The 22933-nt window shown below is 45.0% G+C and overlaps 1 protein-coding gene across 3 annotated transcripts in view; it reads right to left on the bottom strand.

The window, feature by feature from the left end:
• Positions 1-22933, bottom strand: part of CLOCK (clock circadian regulator) — a 127873-nt gene that overhangs the window by 45073 nt on the left and 59867 nt on the right. For all 3 annotated transcript variants that reach the window (XM_073583560.1, XM_073583558.1, XM_073583559.1), the window contains exons 7-10: positions 20979-21068; positions 12063-12183; positions 6594-6707; positions 5884-6002 (exon numbers count right to left, since the gene is read on the bottom strand). In XM_073583560.1, coding sequence (XP_073439661.1) covers positions 5884-6002; positions 6594-6707; positions 12063-12183; positions 20979-21068 — 444 coding nt within the window. The remainder of the gene's footprint in view (positions 1-5883; positions 6003-6593; positions 6708-12062; positions 12184-20978; positions 21069-22933) is intronic.

Raw genomic sequence — 22933 nt, forward strand, 5'->3', positions numbered from 1 at the left:
GCAAGGGGTTAACGTGTCGGGGGCGGTCCGTGACCGCCCCTGACACATTGTACCGGGTGTCAGCTGTGATAATCAGCTGACACCCGGCCGCGATCAGCGGCGCTCACCACGTGGGCGCCGCTGATCGCGCAAGACGTACTTTTACTCTTCGCCACGACAGCACCCACTGGAGGTATCGGATCCGCCCATTTGGAACAGGAAACCCTACAGGAAAGATAAAAGGGGCGGTCCGCCTTTCCTCCTCAGTTTTGGTTTCCTGTTCCAAATGGAGCAGGATCCTGCAGGATCTTACCTGGGCCATGCATCCGCCTGTGCGGTCTCTTCGGGAACGGCAGGGGCTGCGGTCCGGAGGCAGCGTCGGGGGAGACTCCGTTTGACGGCTCCCCCCTCGTCTGGTGGCATAGTGGTAATGGCCGGGTCCGGGGAGGGCCGCCCGGTCTTACCAGGGAGCGCGCCGGTCTGGCATCCGGGAGATTTCCCCCCCCCCCATTCCCATCGGTGGGGGTATAGCGTGGATGGTGAGGCCATGTGCGCGCGAGCCGCGTGTGTTAATAGCGGTGGCGCGGGAGCAGGCCGGCGCCCGACGCTCCCATACCCCGGAAGTAATGGTTGAACTTCCGGGGTAAGATGGCGATGACGCGGCGCATGCGCCCTGTGACAGGGCGACTTCCGGGGCAACGATACAGATAAAACAGCGCTGCAGCGCTGCAACATTGGAACATGTCGTCCCCCGCAGAGTCGCAAACCCCAGCAGGGGATTCAGCTGGGGGAAACTCCACCAGGGACCGCAGCGCCAGGACGGAGACTGCCCGCAGGAGCGAGGCAGCAGAAACCCGATCCAAACCGTCTCAGCCATCTGAACCGGTATTAAGCTTCACTGGGTGAGTGTGCAAAGCATATGCTCTACCTATTAAGCTAACCTCCTCTCCTCCCCCCCCCCTCCCCCCTCTCTTTACCTTTGACCTCCCGTTTCAGTCAAAGAAAAAAGGAAAAACAAAACAAAGAATGTGCATTATGTTCAGAGCCTCTCCCTGACTCCTACCCCAAAAAACTCTGCAAACAATGCATGAAAGAGACCAGGCAGGGGCCGACGATATCTTCTCAGGATATCCGAGCCATAATTAGGGAGGAAATACAAGCCATCAACCGCGCCAGCACTCCCGCAGAGTCCAGGCATAGAAAACAGGTTATTGTCAGTTCAGAGTCAGAGGAAGAACAGGGGTTAAACTCAGGCTCCGCATCCACGTCCTCATCATCATCCTCGGAGGCGGAAGGACGCGCATGTTTTCCTCTGGACAGCGTAGATAACCTGGTAAAAGCGGTTAGGAATACTATGGGGTGTGAAGAGGAAAGGGGAGCCCAGACCGCGCAGGACATTATGTTTGCGGGATTGGCAGAAAAAAAGAGGAGATCATTTCCAGTAATACCGGCAATTAAAGATCTCATCAAAAGGGAATGGGAAAAACACGACCAGAGGGGTTTTCTCCCATCCGCTTCAAAACGGAAGTACCCGTTCACTGATGAAGATCTATTAAAATGGTCTAAAATACCAAAGGTGGACGCTGTCATATCCTCCACTTCCAAACAAACCTCGATCCCGGTCGAGGACGCTGGATTGTTAGCAGACCCATTGGACCGAAAGGCTGAATCCTCGCTCAAAAGGTCCTGGGAGTCCACCACCGGGGTATTCAAACCCGCAATAGCCAGCACATGTACTGCTAGGTCAATGCTGGTATGGCTAGATCAATTAGACCAGCAGATTGAGCAAAGAGTGTCAAGGGAGAAACTGCGTGCAGCCATCCCGTTGATAAGAGGGGCAGCTGCCTTTATGGCAGACGCTTCAGCGGACACCCTAAGACTTGCAGCAAGGTCGGCAGCCCTGGTGAATAACGCCAGACGCGCGCTTTGGATAAAAAGCTGGAAAGGGGATGCACAATCAAAATCCAAAATTAGTGCAACCCCATGCGAGGGTGAGTTCCTCTTCGGAAAAGCCTTAGACGAAATTCTCGCCAAGGCAAAAGAAAGAAAAAAGGCCTTCAGTGATTCTCCCATTCCGTTTTATAGGAAAACCTTTAAAAGACGGCCATTCGGGAGAAGAAGACAATCGGACAGAACGAGATGGGCCACGAAAGACGAAAAGCAGAAGGGTACCATCTTCAGAGGGCCAACATATAGGAGAGAAAAAAATTAAAAGTTTAGACCCACCGGTTGGGGGCAGATTAAAATTTTTTTTTTACCAAATGGGAACAAATTACGTTAAACCCATGGATTTTGAATATAATCAAGGAAGGAATAAAGATTGAATTCCTTCGAATCCCCTATGAGTTCTTTGTTATAACTCGCCTTAATTCCTCACTTCAGCAAAAGGCTCTCGAAGACGAGATTCGAGTCCTGCTAGCTAAAAAAGTTTTAGTTGACGTCCCTGAGGAACAACAGGGTAGAGGCTTTTACTCTCCCCTGTTTTTGGTGTCTAAACCAGACGGTACATTTAGAACCATTATTAATTTAAAGAAGCTAAATTCATTTATAAAAAATTATAAGTTCAAAATGGAATCGATTAGATCCACTATAAAGCTTCTTTTCCCAAATTGCGTAATGGCAGGGATTGATTTAAAAGATGCTTATTATCATCTCCCTATACACAACAGATTCCAGAAATACCTAAGAGTCGCAGTGGAAGTCGAGGGCAGGATTCGTCATTTCCAATACGCGGCCATGCCCTTCGGGCTTTCCACGGCACCAAGAATATTTACCAAGGTGATGGCAGAAGTGATGGCCTACCTTCGCCAAAAGGACACACTAATTGTACCATATCTAGACGACTTCCTAGTAATTGGGAATTCAGTCAAACAATGTACTGAACGCGTGACTGACGCAGTCTCCTCTTTTCAGAGCCTTGGCTGGATCATCAATATCCAAAAGTCCAGACTCGATCCGCAATCTCTCCAGACATTTCTAGGATTTCAACTAGATTCCTTGACCCAGAGATGTCTACTACCCCAGGTAAAAATCATCCTCACAAAACAAAAAATACAAGCAGCTATAGATAAACCACGTGTATCCTTAAGAGGAGCAATGTCACTATTAGGATCACTAAATTCTTGCACCCCGGCAGTCCGGTGGGCCCAGTACCATGTCCGTACACTACAACACCAGATCCTCCAGGAGGATAAGCGACATAGTGGTCGTTTACAGAGCAAAATAACCCTGTCACAAGAAGTCTTGACTTCCCTAGAGTGGTGGTTAGACGATGACCATTTATGTTCAGGAGTCCCATGGGTTATAGTTCCATCCTGTATTGTAACCACCGATGCCAGTCCCCAGGGCTGGGGAGCCCACATGGAGAATGGGTTTTATCAGGGAAGGTGGAGTAAAGAGGAATGTGATTACTCATCTAATTTAAAAGAACTGACTGCAGTGTTCTATGCTCTATACAACTTCCTTCCGCAGCTCCAACAGAAGCATGTAAGGATCCTGTCGGACAATACCACCACAGTGGCATATATAAACAGACAAGGAGGAACTCGATCAGAGACTCTGATGTCTTCAGCGGCAAAAATTTTAAACTTAGCAGAAAACTATTTTTTGTCCCTCTCGGCCCTTCATATAAGAGGCGAGAGCAATCAAAAGGCAGACTTCCTAAGCCGTCACACTCTACGACAAGGAGAGTGGTGCCTCAATCGGAAGGTCTTCAGGGACATAGTAGCCGCATGGGGACAACCCGAGGTGGATCTTTTTGCCACAAGGGAGAACAGGCAGATAAAAACCTTTGCCTCCCTATCTCCGTCAGATCACCCAAACATACTGGACGCCTTTCTAGTTCCATGGAATTTCAACCTATCGTATGCGTTCCCTCCATTGATCCTCCTACCTCAAGTAATTCGGAAGATCAGAGACGACAAAGCAAGAATAATCTTAATAGCACCGTTCTGGCCAAAAAGACCGTGGTTTTCGTGGCTGCAGATTATGTCGATAACAGATCCTTGGGTCCTTCCGACTGCCAATCTACTCTCCCAAGGCCCCTTTTTCCACCCTCAAGTGCTCAGCTTGCACTTGACGGCGTGGAATTTGAGAGGCAGTTATTGAGGACAAGAGGATTCTCGGAGTCCTTAATTACTACACTACTACAAAGTAGAAAACAGTCCACGACCCAGATTTACATTAGAATATGGAAAAAATTTCTTCAATTCCATACAGTACCTCATACAACAGAAGTTCCGATAATCCCAATCTTTGAATTTCTGCAGAAGGGGAAAGACTTAGGCTTAGCAGTAAATACACTGAGAGTACAAATATCGGCATTAGGAGCACTATATGGCCATAATATAGCAGGCAACAAATGGATAACTCGTTTTATTACAGCATGTGAACGAATAACTCCAATCCACATACCCTCCGTCCCTACATGGGATCTAAATCTGGTCTTAGACGCCCTAACGGTAGACCCCTTTGAGCCGATCGACACAATACCCTTCAAATACTTAGCACTTAAAATGGCCCTCTTAGTATCACTAACCTCAGCTAGAAGAGTGGGTGATATTCAGGCCTTGTCAATAGATCCACCTTTTTTTCAAGAATACCAAGACAGATTGGTATTAAAACCAGACCCTGCCTACCTGCCAAAAGTGGCAACAAAATACCATAGATCTCAGGAGATACTCCTCCCAACCTTCTATAAAAATCCCTCTACTCCGGAAGAGCAGAGGTTCCATACTCTGGACGTCAAAAGAACTGTCCTAAAATGTATTGAGAGGTCCAACAGTTGGAGGCAGAGTAGGGCCCTATTTGTTTCATTTCAGGGCTGTAAGAAGGGGTATGGAGTCACGAAGAGCACCATTTCCCGGTGGATCAGAGAGGCCATTCGTTTAGCCTACTCCGCAAAAAACGAAGATCCTCCAGGGAACATCAGGGCGCATTCCACCAGGGCAATGGCAACCTCTTGGGCGGAAAAGGGAGATGTTCCGATTGAAACTATATGTAAGGCGGCAGTTTGGTCATCCCCTTCTACCTTCTATAACCACTACAGACTTGATCTTTCATCAACCTCTGACTTAAGCTTTGGCAGGACTATCCTTGGCACGGTGGTCCCACCCAGGTGATGGTCTCTGGAATCTCTCCAGTGGGTGCTGTCGTGGCGAAGAGTAAAAAGCCGGATTACTTACCGGTAATGCTCTTTTAATGAGTCCACGACAGCACCCGTTCACTTCCACCCCTAAAGATATCAATAGTTAAAGTATTACCAAATAATGGATAAGAAAGATGTTAAAATAAGAGAACATTGCCTAATCCTTGGCGGTCCTTCTGGTACTCTGAAACGTAAAACTGAGGAGGAAAGGCGGACCGCCCCTTTTATCTTTCCTGTAGGGTTTCCTGTTCCAAATGGGCGGATCCGATACCTCCAGTGGGTGCTGTCGTGGACTCATTAAAAGAGCATTACCGGTAAGTAATCCGGCTTATCCCGTCCATGGGCATAGGGGCCCGGGTCCCATGGACGGGATAGTACGTCTCATGTCAGGAAGGGGTTAATCCTTATTTTGAGTTACTGATATGCTCGTGCTCCGGGGCGGCCTGTGGGGGTCTTCATGTGGTGCTCGGATTACGTATTCATAATGCAGACTGCTGACAACAACCACAAGATGGATTTGATCAACCCAGGTATAATTGTAATCAGTGTAACGGCGCCGACCTGACACTGTCTGTAGTTTACTGTGCACAATAATGCTGACAGGTTGTCTGTGTCTCTGATGCCACAGGTAGACTGATGTGTAAGATGTATAACACAGCCAGCTCCAGCATGTAGGGACTTTTCCTAAGGAAGCAAAAGAAGGGCAGCAGATATTTAGGTCTTGAAATTGATCACTGCAAACCTCAGAGAAGATATACCTTAATAAACTGAGGTGTAGCTAGCCGTACAGTAGCTACAAAACACACTCGCTCTTCATACGTGGGCCTGAGCGACCTCTGTAATGCTCCATCAAAGCCATTGTGCGTGGAGTTTGGTACTAAAATAAAGCAAAGAATTACTGTAAGATCTGTATATAAGCTCATATCTTCTACAAGGTATTGTGGGGGCTCCAATCTTTCACCGTTCAATCTTTGACAATACACAGTGTAGCCTATTAGAGTATATGACCATCAAAAACAGTGGTCCTGTGCTTGGGTCTCGCTTCCAACTAGCACGGTGGTTCAGTGGTTAGCACTGCAGCCTTGTGACGCTGGGGTCCTGGGTTCAAATTCCACCAAGGACATCTGCAAGGAGTTTGTATGTTCTCCCCGTGTTTGCGTGGGTTTCCTCCGGGTTCTCCGGTTTCCTCCCACACTCCACAAACATACTGACAAGGAATCTAGATTGTGAACCCCAATGGGGACAGTGACAATAATGTCTGTAAAGCGCTGTGGAATTAAATGGTGCTATATAAGTGAGTAAAATAAATAGACTATGGCAGACTTAGCACGACGCTCTCCACTGAGTGACCGAACAATTTAAAGGGATTTTCTGGAATAAAGTGAACCGCTGACCACAGTAAACGCAGTCCCCATTGCATACAGACTGGAGCTCTCCAGTGTTCATGGTGCAGACTGATACAACTTACCATTGTTTAAAGACTTGAAATTTCCAATGCATTTTACAAATTCGTATGTGGCTGGTTCTTTTGGGTCCACCGTTCCCCGCAGCATGTGGCAACAGAATTCAAGTTCATTTTTTGCTGAAAGAAAAATACATGATTGCTAAAAAGTACATCTTATCAAACTAAGATTTTCTTCTAAACCGCCCTGGCAAGTTATATTCATACAGATGACACCACTGGCAGACTCAGACAGAAGAGGGCCCCTGTGCAAAAACAGTATATGGGCTCTTTGTAATCTGTAATTTATCAGAATGAAAAATCACACCAGCTTTGAAGCTTGATGTGGCCCCCTAATTCCTGGGCCCCTGTGCGGCTGAACATATCCCTAGATTACATAATGTCAGCCTCCCACATGATTGCAGGGTCTTGTCAAAAAAGGCAGAGGACCGCTATAAACGTCTTCTTCACTGAAGATACAGTGGCTTGCAAAAGTATTCACTCCCTTGTCTTTTTACTTATTTTGTTAAATTACAACATGTATTTAAATATTTTTGTAATTTGATTTCTTGTGTCATGCATCAACACTATATAATCTAAGTTGCTGAAGTGAAATGAGAAAAATATAGGCAAAAATTAAACTTATGGGATCAAATAACTAAAAATTGGTATGTGCATATGTCTTGTCTTTTTGCTATGTAGCCCCTAAAAATTTCTGTTCCAAGCAATTACATACCGTATTTTTCGGATTATAAGATGCACTTTTTCCCCCCCAAATTTGGGGGGAAAATGGGGGTGCGTCTCATAATGCAGATATTACTTACCGGCACAGGCTGGGATGAGTGGTTCGGATGTGCAGTGTGGCTGTTCGGTGCTGCGGGGGCCCTGCCGACATCTTGTGGAAGCCCAGAGACCCCGCAGTTACATGGTTTCCTATGCGGTGGACTGGACTCCGGGAAAATGGCTGCCGGCTGGGGGCGGCGCATACGCAGATGGAGATCTCGGGAGATCTCATCTCCTAAGATCTTGGTGCTGAGATCTCCATCTGCGCATGCCCCGCCCCCGGCAGCCATTTTCCCGGAGTCCAGTCCACCGCATAGGAAACCATGTATCTGCGGGGGCTATGGCCTTTCACAAGATGTCGGCAGAGCCCCCGCAGCACTGAACACCTGCAGCTCCACACATCTGAACACCCCCTCATCCCTGCCTGCAGCGACGCTCTACTCTTGCCTCCTCCACCCTGGGACCTCGCTTCACCACAGCCACCACCCCAGTAAGCAATGGATTATAAGAAGCACCACCATTTTATTAAAAAAATTTTTTACACATTTTTCTCAAAATTTGAGGTACATCTTAGAATCCGGTGCGTCTTTTAATCTGCAAAAAACGGTTACTACCATACTTAGTGAAAGGAAGCCCATCTGTGTGCAATCTAAGTGTCATAGGGTATGTCAGTGTATACCCTTTACCTTTTCATAAAGGCCACAGAGGCTGTAACACCATTAAGCAAGAGTCATCACTAACCAGACACCATCATGAAGACCAAGAAGATCTCCAAACAAGTCAGGGACAGAGTTATTGAAAAGTATAAGTCAGGGTTGGGTTTTAAAAAATAACTGTTAATATGACCACAATAAGTCTTACACTCCACCGAGGTGATCTTTATGAAAAATTGGGCAGAAAAAATCCTTTACTTGCACACAAAAATTGTAAGGCTTGTTTTGATTTTGCCAAAAGACACATGGGAGACTACACATATGTATGGAGAATGGTGCCGTGTCCACATGAGACCAAAATTGAACTTTCTGGCCACCAAGGTAAACGCCATGTCTGGCGCCAAACCAACACATCTCATCACCCCAAGAACACCATCCCCACAGTGAAACATGGTGGTGGCAGCATCATGCGGTGGGGATGTTTTTCGGCAGCAGGGACAGGGGAAATGGTCGAGTCGAGGAGAAGATGGAATATAGGGATATTTGTGAGTAAAACCTGTTTCAGTCTGTCAGTGATTTGAGACTGAGACGGAGGTTCACCGTCCAACAAGACAATGACCCAAAGTATACTGCTAAAGCAACACTCGAGTGGTTTAAGGGGAAAGGTGTAAATGTTTTGGAGTGGCCTAGTCAAAGTCCAGACCTTATCCCAACTGAGAATCTGTGGTCAGACTTGAAGATTGATGTTCACCAGAGGAAACCATCTAACTTGACGGAGCTGGAGCAGTTTAGCCTTGAGGAACTGGCAAAAATCCCAGTGGGAAGATGTGAAAAGCTCATAGGGACTTATCCAAAGCAACCTGCAGCTGTAATTGCCGCTAAAGGAGGGTCTACAAAGTACTGACTTTAGGGGGGGTTAATAGTTATGCACACTGAAGTTTTCAGTTATTTTTCCCACTTGTTGTTTGCTTCACAATAAAAGCATATGTTCACAGTTGTAGACATGTTCTTTACATGAACTGATGGAAACCCTAAAAAAAAAAAAAAAATCTGAAATTCCAAGTTGTGAGGTGGGAACATAAACAGGAAAACTGCCAAGGGAGTGAATACTTTTGCAAACCACTGTAGTTAATTTGACAATATAATGTACCACTAATGAATTGCAGTGCATTAAATAAGGTATCAAACAGGTTCATGCATCATATGGTGACATACATATTATATATAATAAATAAATAATAAAGCCTAAAATTTCAAATCACCCAATGTTTGCCATTACAAAAAAAGAAGCATATTTGATAGTTATTATTTATTTATATAGCACCATTGATTTATATATACACAGTAATCTCCAGTGATCTGAGGCAGGAAGGCAAGTGTAAAAATTATTCCTTTATTTCTTTCATTAAACAAACATATTACATGGATTGTATCCAAGATTAAGACTCTTGAGTTGAAATGCGTCAGATTTTTTACCATCCACTGGGGTATCCAGTGCCTGTAATATGTTCTTTTCTTCAATGTAATCCAAGAGCAGTAGAATATAGGGCAAAATGCCCTGATACAGCAATGTACTGGGCTGCTTGGCGTAGTTGTGGCGTTTTCTCTGTTGTAGATGTAGCAGTGGCCATAATGTGGAGCTGTGTATAACCACCCACACCCCTGTATTGGGAGTTCCATGTGTGCACTGTACATTGTCAGCAAGCTGGCAGTGTGATGGGGACAGTGTTACACAGATTAGTCGGATTGGGTAGCATGGGAGACCTAGTCCAGCGGTGTGGTGATAATCTCCTGATAACACAGGGTTTTTTTGCTTTATACTATGCTGCTCTCAGATTAAACAGTAAAAACCTGCTGACAGATTCCCTTTAAAGACATGTTTTAGAAGTTTGATTCAACAAATCGGTTCAATTACAGCAATACCAAATTTATAGTCATTTATATTACCCTGAATAACATTGAAATTGCATTACCACCACGAAAAAAAAAGTCATGGAATTGAGGAAATTAAAAGACATTTTAATGACATGACAAGAAAATGGAAGCAGATTTTTTAAAACACCATGTGCAGAAATCCAAGCATTTACAGTCTTGGCTGCCATCATTGAGGTTATTAATGGATGTCTGAGGAATGTTCTGCTGCACTGAATGCACTTGGGCAAATCATCAAGATCTGCTGCTGGCAGCAACTTTTGCAATTGCCGACCAATGACATTCCAGACGTGCTCAATCGGAGACAAGTCCAGAGATGCTGTAGGCCACGGTAGCATGTTTATGTAACAAAGACTGCAGTAAGAGTAACATGCAGGTTGCTGTATATATATATACACACACATACAATCGGGAACTTATGCAAGTTGAGGACATGCATATATATCCTTTTATTCTTTGCAGCACTCCAATCAAAGTTGATATCTTCTTAAATTAGCAAAATGGAAGGGCAAATGAGCAATTGTGAGCACCCAGTGCTATATAATCTAATGAGTGCAACATATTAAGGGGATAAACGTTTTGATGGGAGGAGGAGGAGTGCTTTTTTCACTGTGGAGTAGCTTTCTCGCTCCTCTGACAGGCAGTATGTGCCTCAGCCCTGGCTCTTCTAGCAGCCTGCCTTGCATGTGGCACATCAGTTAGGTGCAGGAGAGAATTACAAACTACAGAACTACACAGCAGGGCTAGTTGTAAATGGTCACAAGACTAAAAATTCTAATTGCCATTTGTAAATTCATGGTTGCTTTAGTAACCACTTTGTTCACCATCTGGGCCCTTTTCTACCAGCATGAGTCATAGTTACTCGCATTTTAATGTAGTATGGCATAAAAGCATGAATCTACATTAAGGGTCGATTCAATTAAGGTCATCTGTCATCAGGTTTTTGCTATGTAACCCGAGAGCGTTATAATGTAGTAGCAGAGACCTTGATTCAAGTGATGTGTCACTTACTGGGCTGTCTTTTATGAGCAGGAGATTATCACTATAGGACTAGTGCCTTTTGGTCCAGCCACACCCCCAGAGTTGATTAGCAGCTTTCTGTCACTATACAAAAAGCTGCCAATCAGTGGTGTGGGCGGGGTTATATAGGGCTGAGCATTCTGAGTTCTGCAGCAATGAAAACTGTTATTCTATGATAACTGCTGCACCTAGTAAACTAAGTGATACATAGCTGAAATCAGGGTCTGTACCCTTACACCATGGTGCTGTCAAAACTGCATAGCAAAAACCTGCTGACAGATTCCCTTTAAGACTGGCGTTGCTCACCTGACCACTTCCTATATTTTAATAATCCCTATTATTCTCCCATACAGCTGATCCCTATATTTTTTTTTTATGTCCTGTGACGTTTCATTTCAGGGGAGTCTCAAATGGGACATCACAGGAGGATGGCCCTGCAGTCACTTCCCAGCAGCTTCTACAATTCCCCCCTTAAACAGGACGTCCTCAAAAGGGCATCTGTTAACCTGTTAAATGCCAGTGTCAATCTCTAGTAAGGGGACACGCTGCTCTGACAGCCAGTTGGCGCGCATGTGAAGCGATCACGGGGCTTCGATGGGTTGCAATGATGACCGGTGGTCTGCTGAAAATTCCCATGTTTACCATGATGGTTCTGTGAACACCAGATTCTGGTCTGTGATGATGTTCATGTGAAATAAAAATGTTTTTAAAAATATGGAACAAAAATAAATATAAAAGTTCAATTCACGCCCCCCCCCCTTTCCCCATTAAAAATAAGGAATATTAAAAAAAAATATCCATAATTGCATCCCTAAAGGTCCAATATATAAAAATATTACATGAAATAGCCTGATCTAGAAACTTTGTAATGACAAAACAATCAAAACGCCAGAATTGGCAAGAGGCGATTAATGGTTGCACTGCAAAACACAAGCACTCATGACTGTCGATGGAAAAGTAAAGAAGTTATGGCTTGTGGAAGAAGGTGAGGAAAAAACTACAACAAAATAAAAGTAAAGTAGTCATGACGTGAAGGAGTTAAAATCCTGGCGGTCTACAATGAAATAAGACACTTACGATTAATAAGAATTAATGTAAAGACACTTACTTTTCAGATAATCTGAAGCCAAAGAAGCACTTTCCATCATGTGCGTAGACAGGATTTTATAGATTTCTGAATGTTCCCCCTCGGGGATAAAATTAAATATACTCTGATCAACAAGATCAGACTGAAAGAGAAGAGAGTCAGAAAGTTAAGAAAATAATACACAAGGTGTAATAGGCCACAACCTATAGGTCTGACCTAGAAACAGAGACAATGGGGAAAATAAGTATAGGATACACTGACGAATTTACAAGTTTTCCCACCTACAAAGAATGGAGAGGGCTGTAATTTTTATCATAAGAACACTCCAACTGTGAGAGACAGAATCTAAAAATAAAAATCAGAGAATCACATTGTATGAGTTTTGCATAATTAATTTGTATTTTATTACATGAAATATATATTTGATACAATAGAAAAACAGAACTTAATATTTGGTACAGAAACCTTTGTTTGCAATTACAGATCTTCTCCAGATCTTTCAGGTTTGGACTGTCACTGGGCAACAATGAGTTTCAGCTTCCTCCAAAGATTTGCTATTGGGTTCAGCTCTGGAGACTGGCTAGGCCACTCCAGGACCTTGAACTGCATCTTACAGAGCCGCTCCTTAGTTGCCCTGGTTGTGTGTTTCGGGTCATTGTCATGCTAGAAGACCCAGCCACGACCCACCTTTAATTCTCTTACTGAGGGAAGGTGGTTGTTGGCCAAAATCTCACGATGCATGACCCCATCCATCCCTTCAATACGATGCAGTCATGCCGTTCCATTTGCAGAAAAGCACTCCCAAAGTATGACATTTCCCCCACCATGCTTCACGGTTGGGATGGAGTTCTTTGTCTTATACTCATCCTTCATCCTCCAAACATGGCAAGTGCAGTCGTAACCAAAAAGTTCTATCTTGGTCTCATCTGACCACATGACCTTCTCCCATGCTTCCTCTGGATCATCCAGATGGTCATTCTCAAACTTCAAACACACCTGGAAATGTTATGGCGTGAGCAGGGGGACCTTGTGTGGCCCAGCAGGACTTTAATCTATGACGGCGTAGTGTGTTACTAACGGTAATGTTTGAGACTGTGGTCTCAGCTCTCTTTAAGCAATTAACCAGGTCCTTCTGTGTAGTTCTGGGCTGATTCTTCATCATTCTCAGAATCATCCTTACCTCACGAGTCGAGATCTTGCACGGAGCCCCAGACCACAGAAGATTGACCGTCATCTTCTGTATCTTCCATTTTATAATAATTGTGCCAACAGTTGTTGCCTTCTCACCAAGCTGCTTGCCTATTGTCCTGTAGCCCATCCCAGCCTAGCGCAGGTATACAATTATAGTAAATGACAATTTTTAATTAAATGTATATAGAAAAAACAATTAGCAACATAGTAACATAGAGATGTGGTGAAACGCGCGTTGAGGTGCTTGTGAGCAAACTGCATACCCTACTAACTATGGCTACAGGTATTTGAATCTAACTATTTGTAATAACTGCATGTGATTCAGTACTTTATTGTGAAACTGTGGTATGACTTGTTGGCAATCTTGACTAGTATACTAGTAACATGTTTCTTGTTACTACATTCAATACTATTTATCTCTTATTTGTACCATAGTACCATCTATTAAGATAGGTATTCAGTACTGATTATCTCATGTCTGGGCAGCACGGTGGCTCAATGGTTAACACTGCAGCCTTGCACCTCTGGAGTCCTGGGTTCAAGTCCCACCAAGGAAACATCTGCAAGTAGTTTGTATGTTCTCCCCGTGTTTGTGTGGGTTTCCCCCGGGTTCTCCGGTTTCCTCCCAAATTGCAAAGACATACGGATAGGGAATCTAGATTTTGAGTCCCATCTGGGACAGCGATGATAATGTGTGAAAACTGTAAAGCGCTGCGGAATATGTTAGCGCTATATAAAAATAAAGATTATTGCTATTATGTCTGGACATACTGTCAATTTACAATTGCTTAACTAAGCTATGCCCGGACATATTACCAAGTCATACTTCATTAATAAGCTATCTACTGAATGGGGTATGCACCTGCTGTTCTCTGTTTCTATGTCCCATTGCACTTGTAAATGACAGAAAAAACTGACGGCACATCCTAGTCTGAATAGGTGTATACAAAAAAACAGCTTACATATCAAAATAAGGAAATGGTTGCACTCAATTGCATTAAGGCATATCAAATATGAAATATATGAAATGTGAATAGCATAATGGCTTTTGGAATTTAGAAAAAACATATGAGGTACTTAGCACAAAATTTGGCCAAAAGATGTGAGCCCATTCACCAACGTCAAGGTGATCTCATTGAACGGGTCCCTATTCTAACTGCCTCATGTGAACTACTGGCTAATAACAAGTGTAGGGATTCAACTCGCTCAGGAGCCACGGGAATCAATCAAAAGGCACGTTCCTTTAAAAGTTCATAGGGTTTATTGCTCCATAACCCATAAACCAGCACATAACATAAGGAATAGCCTATAGCTCAGGCGAAAACAAGTATAAGTGTCCATTATTTAGGGCTCAGTCCTGGAGCCTCAGCAAACACAGGAGGCTTATCCGTCCTCACATACAGCCAATATCCACAGGCCTCACCGGGTCAGCAGCCTCAACACGTGGTCTTCAGGAAGGTAGCACACCTTCCTCTACCAAGGCCTGCCGGGACCTTCCACATGGCCCAATCAGATGTGACCGGACCTCAGGTACCTTATATGGTCCATAACCACACCCACAGGTGATCACATGGCTATGACCTCACTAAAGGTCCTATTACACACAGCCACACATATACTTTATTATGACACTCTTAAACACACCCCTAGGTGGATTTGTAGGTAACCAGGGCAGCCCATATCTCTAGTTACCTGGAGACTTCTCCCTTATACATTGAAGCAACACCTCAGCAATATCATTGCTGAACAACACATAAGTCTCCATCCCAAAGCCACCCACTTTGGGATACATAACGGCCATTCCGTATTCTGCCATTCATCCTTTCTCCTGGGACATCCACACAGCGCTCCCTAGCGGACTCAGTGGTTACTCAACCACACAAGGTAAAGCCTATATTTATGGGAAGATAGGAACCAAAAAGTGATTGGATGTAATTTCCTTATTTTGATATGTAAGCTGTTTTTTGGTATGCACCTATTCAGACTAGGATGTGCCGTCAGTTTTTTCTGTCATTTGTATGTTAGCTTTCTGACAGAGCACTCCGACCTTCATCAAGCTGTGATTTTAATTACATCCAATCACTTTTTGGTTCCTATCTTGCTATAAATATAGGCTTTATCTTGTTATTAGCCAGTAGTTTACATGAGGCAGTTAGAACAGGGACCCGTTCAATGAGATCACCTTGACGTTGGTGAATGGGCTCACATCTTTTGGCCAAATTTTGTGCTAAGCATCTCATATGTTTTTTCTAAATTCCAAAATCCATTATGCTATTCACATTTCATATATATCATATTTGATATGCCTTAATGCAATTGAGTGAGACCATTGCACTTGTAGTCCTGTTACTATGTTGCTAATTGTTTTTTTCTCTATATATTTAAATAAAAATTGTTATCTACTATTTTTGATAATTTGCTTCTTCTTGATTGCTATTGGTGTTAGCTATCCATATACATTACAGACCAAAAGTTTGGACACACCTTCTCATTCAAAGAGTTTTCTTTATTTTCATGACTATGAAAATTGTAGATTCACTCTGAAGGCATCAAAACTATGAACACATGTGGAATTATATAATTAACAAAAAAGTGTGAAACAAGTGAAAATATGTCTTATATTCTAGGTTCTTCAAAGTAGCCACCTTTCGGTTTGATTACTGCTTTGCACACTCTTTGCATTCTCTTGATGAGCTCAGAGGTAGTCACCGGAAATGGTTTTCACTTCACAGGTGTGCCCTGTCAGGTTTCATAAGTGGGATTTCTTGCCTTATAAATGGGATTGGGACCATCAGTTGTGTTGTGCAGAAGTCTGGTGGATACACAGCTGAATAGACTGTTAGAATTTGTATTATGGCAAGAAAAAAAACAGCTAAGTAAAGAAAAACGAGTGGCCATCATTACTTTAAGAAATGAAGGTCAGTCAGTCAAAAAAATTGGAAAAACTTTGAAAGTGTCCCCAAGTGCAGTGGCAAAAACCATCAAGCGCTACAAAGAAACTGGCTCACATGAGGACCGGCCCAGGAAAGGAAGACCAAGAGTCACCTCTGCTGCGGAGGATAAGTTCATCCGAGTCACGAGCCTCAAAAATCGCAGGTTAACAGCAGCTCAGATTAAAGACCAGGTCAATGCCTCTAACCTCCTCGTTTCGCCTGCTTACTAATTCTCCAACGCATGAAGACGGAAACTCCCTCGACTTGGTCTTCTCTCGGCTTTGTGCAGTGGATGATTTTGCAAACTCCCCTCACCCGCTCTCTGACCACAATCTTCTTTCATTCTCTATCAAGAACTGCCAGGCGGCTCAGGTCACCCCCACTGTCCATACTTATAGAAACATACAGACCATTAACACCCAGAAACTTATGAAGAACTTGCAGTCTTCATTGGCCCCTATCTCCTCCCTCTCATGTCCTGATTCTGCACTGAAGCATTACAATGAAACACTTCAAAGTGCCCTGGATGAATTTGCACCCCCTATAAATAGAACATCACAACACAGACGGCGACAACCCTGGCACACCCTGCAAACACGTTTCCTGCAGCGGTGCTCCAGGTGCGCCGAACGTCTGTGGAGAAAATCCAATCTACATGAAGATTTCATCCATTATAAGTTTATGCTTAGAACATACAACACTGCCGTTCACCTCTCCAAACAAACCTATTTCAAACACCCTCATCACCTCACTGTCCAATAACCCGAAACGTCTCTGACACTTTTCATTCTCTACTCAACCCAAGAGTACAGGCCCCAACCACGGAGCTCCGAGCTGACGATCTGGCCAATTACCTCAAAGTAAGAATTGACCAGATTTGACAGGAAATTATCTCCCAATCACCTCATATCATGCACTGTCCTCTCTCCCTCACTAGCTCACTCTCTGATTTTGAACCAGTCACAGAAGAAGAAGTAAGCGGGCTCCTTGCATCTTCTCGCCCAACCACTTGCATCAGTGACCCATCTCCGTCACATCTCCTCCAGTTCCTTTCCCCTGCTGTCACCCCTCACCTAACTAAAATATTTAACCTCTCTCTCTCTCTCTCTTCTGGTATCTTTCCCTCCTCATTTAAGCATGCCATCATACATCCACTATTTAAAAAACCATCCCTCGACCAAAACTGTGCCGCTAACTATAGACCTGTCTCTAATCTTCCCTTCATCTCTAAACTCCTGAAACGCCTGGTCCACTCCCATCTTATCCGCCATCTCTTTGATAACTCTCTTCTCGACCCTCTCCAATCCGGTTTCCGCTGAAACTGCCCTCGCTAAAGTCTCTAATGATCTACTAACAGCTAAATCAAATGGTCATTACTCCATGCTAATTCTCTTGGATCTCTCTGCAGCATTCAACACTGTGGATCATCAGCTCCTCCTCACTATGCTCCGTTCCATTGGCCTCAAGGACACCGTTCTCTCCTGGTTCTCCTCCTATCTCTCTGACCGCTCCTTTACTGTATCTTTTGCCGGTTCCTCCTCCTCTCACCTTCCCCTTACTGTTAGGGTTCCTCAAGGATCGGTTCTAGGCCCCCTCCTCTTCTCCTTGTACACTGCCCCTTTTGGTCAAACAATCGGTAGATTTGGTTTCTAGTACCATCTCTATGCTGATGACACCCAATTATTCGCTTCTTCTCCTGACATCACGCCAGCCTTTCTAGAAAACACGGCCGATTGTCTAAACGCTGTGTCTAACATCATGTCCTCACTATATCCTTTGGTTGTCCCTGTGAGGGGGAACGGTTGTAATTCTGTGAAGGACGTGAAGCGGCCTAGCCTGAGGAGTTCCGAAAAGACCAGAACCTAGCCTGGTTACATCGCTTAAACGTACGTTTAGGTTGCGGTTGGGGAAGAAAGGTACTCTTACCCCCCCGTGGTATTGGAAATCATCTTGTCTAATTTTTCCCCGAAAAAAAATCTCCCACTGACGTACGGGAGATCCGTAAAAGACTTGTTTGAAGACGCTTCCGCTTCCCATTCTCACAGCCAGAGGATACGTCTGATTGTAATTACATTCGCTGCTATACCTGCTACGCCTCTTGCAGAATCAAAAGTTGCAAGGCGTATGTAATCTGCCACCACCGCTATCTGAACTAGTTGATCGAACATCTGAGGAGAAAACTTTTGGAGGCTCTCCTGCAATCTTTTGGCCCATTCCAGAATGGCCGTGGCTGCCCACGTTGAGGTGAACGCGGGAGCTAGGGAGGCTCCTGCAGCCTCAAAAATTGAACGAGCCATGCGCTCAACCTGCCGATCTGCTGTATCCTTCAGGGTTGAGCTATCTGGCAGCGAGAGGAGAGACTGTGCTGCAAGCCTAGAGATAGGGGGATCGATTTCCGGTCGATCTGTCCACTTCTTGGTCTTTTTGAGAAAAAAGGGTATCTAGCCCTTTTTTACGGTTTTATTTACGGTTGGCGAATTTTTTGGCAGGCTGCGAAAAATGCTTATCAAGGATGTCCTGAAAGCTTGGGTGATCAGAAAAAAAACTTTAGGGACTTCAGGGACCCCTCAAAACAGATCTTATGTTTTGGGGGTTCTTGGGGAGCATCGGATAAAACCAGCACCCGATGAATAGAAGTGATAATGTCCTCAACTAGCGCTGTATTGCTAGGAGGACAAGGAGCCTGAGATTCCTATGTTTCCTTTTCTGATTCGGAGTCACAGATGCCCTCTGAATCCTGCGCATCGCTGAGGCGTTGCCTGGAGGGGATCTTGGACCGCCGCTTTTCCATGCCCGAAGATCTCTGTGGAGTTCTGCTGCGCCCGTCTTTGGAACGAGACGGTCTAGGAGACCTAGAATTACGGTGTCTCTGCCTAGAGCGGGACGACCGTGAGCCATGGGAGAACGTAGCTGAACGTGACCTATGGGACCGTTCACTACTAGCATTGCCAGGGACTGCCTGTCCGCTTTTAGCTGGGATATGACCCTGCATAGCCTGAAGCAATGTGGAAGTCAGCGTATCTATGGACTGTGACATAGATGCGGCCCATACCGGCATGTCAGTGGAGTTGAAACAGCGACAGGAGCCTCTTGGGGCACTGACCCAGCATTTTGGGAACAACTCTAGCAGTACGGTGCATGTTGCCACTGGGAAGATTGGCTTTGCAGGCTGAACAGACTGCGTAACAGCAGATAAACCTGTTTTTTTTTTCCTTCGGACCTGGAGACCGACATAGTGCACTGAGTGCCGGCAGGCTATTCTATGACCAAAAACCTTACAGGGGTGGCTATGCAGAGGAGCGCTATAGGGAACCTATAGGGAGTCTGCGTTCATAGCAGGATAATATCCTGCTGTGCCTTACCCCACCGGTGTGCTCCTAGATCCGGCGCCAGCAGAAAAACTTCGGTTCTGCGCCCCCTGGAGACTGTGCAGCGTTCTTGAGCAATATAGCAGCGCTGCTCTCTTCCCTGAGGTAAAAAGGTGGGAGGGAGGAGGGGCGGAGAGCAGAAAAAGGGCGCGCAGACAGGCAAAACCGCGCCTTCCTGGCTCGATCCGCCCCCTGTATGACGCTGTGCAGCGTCATTATCATCATCCAGGGGGGCAGGCCGGGAGCGGTAACAAGGGCGGCGGCTTCAGCTTAGGCCAAAGCCGCGGTCTAAAGTACAAAATCCTGCCCGGGAAGGGCTCCAGAGCGGCGCGGTAGTCCGGAGGGGGGGCGGAAAACGAACCAAAACCCCCCCGGATGAGTGCCATATCGCCCGGACGCCCCTATATATGCAGCGCAGCCCTATGAAGGGTCTTTTTGACCTCTTTAGAGGGCTGATGCTGCCGCAGGGACAGGAATCCCTGCATACTGTGGCCCAAATATGACAGCCCCAGGCCCCATAGCAGACCACAGCAGTGCTGGGGCTACAATAAAGTTAGCGCTGCGAACGCAGCTCCTACCTGTGGCGTCTCAACATAACATCCCTAGAGGGGGTTAGGGAGGGCGCTTCACCGCCATCAGGAGGAATTCTTCCTCACCTCAGCCTCAACCCAAAAAGGCCCAGGGCCTGGGGAAGGAGGGAGTTCTCGACCTCGAACCATGCACCCGAAGGGCTGGGGAGGGAGCGACATGGGGAAGAGCCATCTCTACCTCAATCGGGTACCGCTAAAAAGAGGACCGAGGAGGGAGCCATGCCGGGAGTCTCCGAGAGACCCTCTTTTCTTCATTTGTGTCAAGAAGAATCTTCTTAGGTGTGCCTCCTTGCGACACTAAGCAAAAACTGAGGTAAGGCGGATGCCGCCCAGGGGTGTATACTGTGGAGGAGGAGCCAGAGCCAAATCTTTTTCAGATTAAGCATAGTGTCGCCTCCTAGTGGACAGAAAGCATAACACCCAAGGTCCTGTGTCCCCCAATGAGGCGACAGAGTAATGATCATTTTAATGTCAGGCTTGATGACGTTCAGAGGATTTTACAAACATTCATACATGGATTTTCAAAGTATGTACACCAGCCTCATCAGGTCTAAGATATTCATTTAATCATGTATGTGGGCTATGTAGTGACAGACCTGCTTTATCAGTAACTAGTCAGCTAATTTGTGCTGCCCTTACTGAGCGCCGCATGCTGCAGTGCCAGTCCCGGGGTCTTGGGCAGGGTGTGCGTCATTTATGGATGTGGCCTGGTAGGTTAAACTCTCACTTTCATCATAAAAGCTCAAGGCCAGCTCAGTGCAACAATGATATTTACAGCAGGGGCCTTGCTGCACGAATGACACCAATCACATCCATAGTAAATTCCAAAAATATTGATCAGCCATCAACACTTACAGGTAAGTGTTCAAGTAACGGTGTAACACTCTCTGATACATAGATGATATTTCCATCAGTCATAACAGCCAGGAAGAATCCGTCCAGGGCCTAGAACGGAAAGAAGAATTCATCAATTAAAAACTGCATTAAAAAATACTTCCCAATTAATCAAGCTGTATTGATTCCATGAAGGTGCGACTAGCAGACCTGAATCTACAGCTTCTACATTGGCCCAAAGAAGAGATCTCTCTCCCGAGCACAGAATAGGGGGTTTGCGCAGTCTGAATGGAGCCAATGATGGATTTGGTGACCAGACAAGTGTTGCCTATTCTGTGGCTAGGCGATAAATGTCTCTCTGAACTATCCCTACAGCATATTGGCTGGGTTCTGCAATGTAGCCGTCACCTTCTGGCCACCAATCCTAATGGAAACAACGTAGAAATACATTTAAAGCTGCCAAAATCAACTCGCCTAAGGGAGACACATACTGTATATAGTTACCTACAGGAATTCAAAGAAAATATAGTCTTGAAAAAGATGTGAAACTTTGAAGGACACTGGAGAGCTGATTCATGCCGGCTGCCAGAACCACGGGCTGCATGAATCTGGGACAGTCTCCGTTATGGCAGCCGTGTATGTTTTCACTGAAATGCTGCAAAGTACATTTGAATGTCTGATGGGAAGGATGCAACAAGAATCACTAGTCCAAGATATGGCGACTTCTCCGCACTCTGCTCATCTAGACTGACATTATACACACACATGTAGGGCGAGACCTGCCAGTCAATGGGAGAGGGACAGGGAGAAGCCACCATGGACCGGACTCTGACTAGTCAGCATCCCTATACAGCTTTGTAAATAAATCTTTTCTTGGAAATGCTGCAACATTCAGAGTGGAACATCTATGGCTACAAAAACAGCCAATGTTTGAGTCATGGTGCATGAGGTTCTGGTGCATGTGGATCTGGCAGTATGAATCAGCTCACGGCTTTCTTTTAAACAAATTTCCTAAAAACAATCCATGCTGATGTGCCTTAACAGAGCATATGTGTATATATATATATATATATATATATATATATATATATATATATATATATATATATATATATATATATATATATATAGTCCCTACTTGGAATAGGTCTTAAATGGCACAGAAGAAAGCCACCCACAAAGACCAGCTATGGTGGCCTTGAGTCATCCATTTGTTTTCTGATCTGTCATTAATTTAAACAACACATTTCCATGCTTTTCGATGGCATTAGAAAAGCCTGGCCCGGAGTGATCAGTGACACATTTTTTGCTTCCATTTGGTTTAAATGCTGTTGTCAGAAGAAAATCCCATAATGGAAAGGCAAATGACTTGCAATACCTTTCTGTATGGTCATTCAGTCATGCAAGCTATATCAGTCCTAAGTAAATACTACATACAGGTCCCCTGTGGAAACATATAAATTAGCATAACTATCAAAATATAGACTAAAGCAGGAGTCACACATAGCAATCTCGCTAGCGATATCGCTGCTGAGTCACAACTTTTGTGATGTAACAGCGATCTCACCAGAGAGATCGCTGTGTGTGACAGCGATCAGCGACCGGCCCCTCTGCCGGTATCGCTGATCGCTGTAAGAAACCTCTGGACATTTTTTTTGGTCGCTGGTCTCCCGCTGGCCAGCATGCATCGCTGCATGTGACAGGCGGGAGACCAGCGATCAGCTGTAAAAAATAGAATTAAAATAAAAAATATTGTTATTCTCACCTTCCGACGTCCCGCGCAGCATTCCCGCCTCTCTCCACGCTCCGGTCCCAGTGATCCTTTGCACGAATGACCGCGAGACTTCGCGCTCCTGCGAGACCGTGACGTCTTGTGGTTATTCTGCGCAGGACGTCGGAAGGTGAGAATAACAATATTTTTTATTTTGAATCTATTTTCTACAGCGATAGCCAGCGATGCCGGGCGCTCGGCATCG

Source organism: Dendrobates tinctorius, unplaced genomic scaffold, assembly GCF_039654945.1.
Source record: "Dendrobates tinctorius isolate UK_male_01 unplaced genomic scaffold, ASM3965494v1 ptg000079l, whole genome shotgun sequence".
In the NCBI taxonomy this organism is placed as follows: Eukaryota; Metazoa; Chordata; class Amphibia; order Anura; family Dendrobatidae; genus Dendrobates; species Dendrobates tinctorius.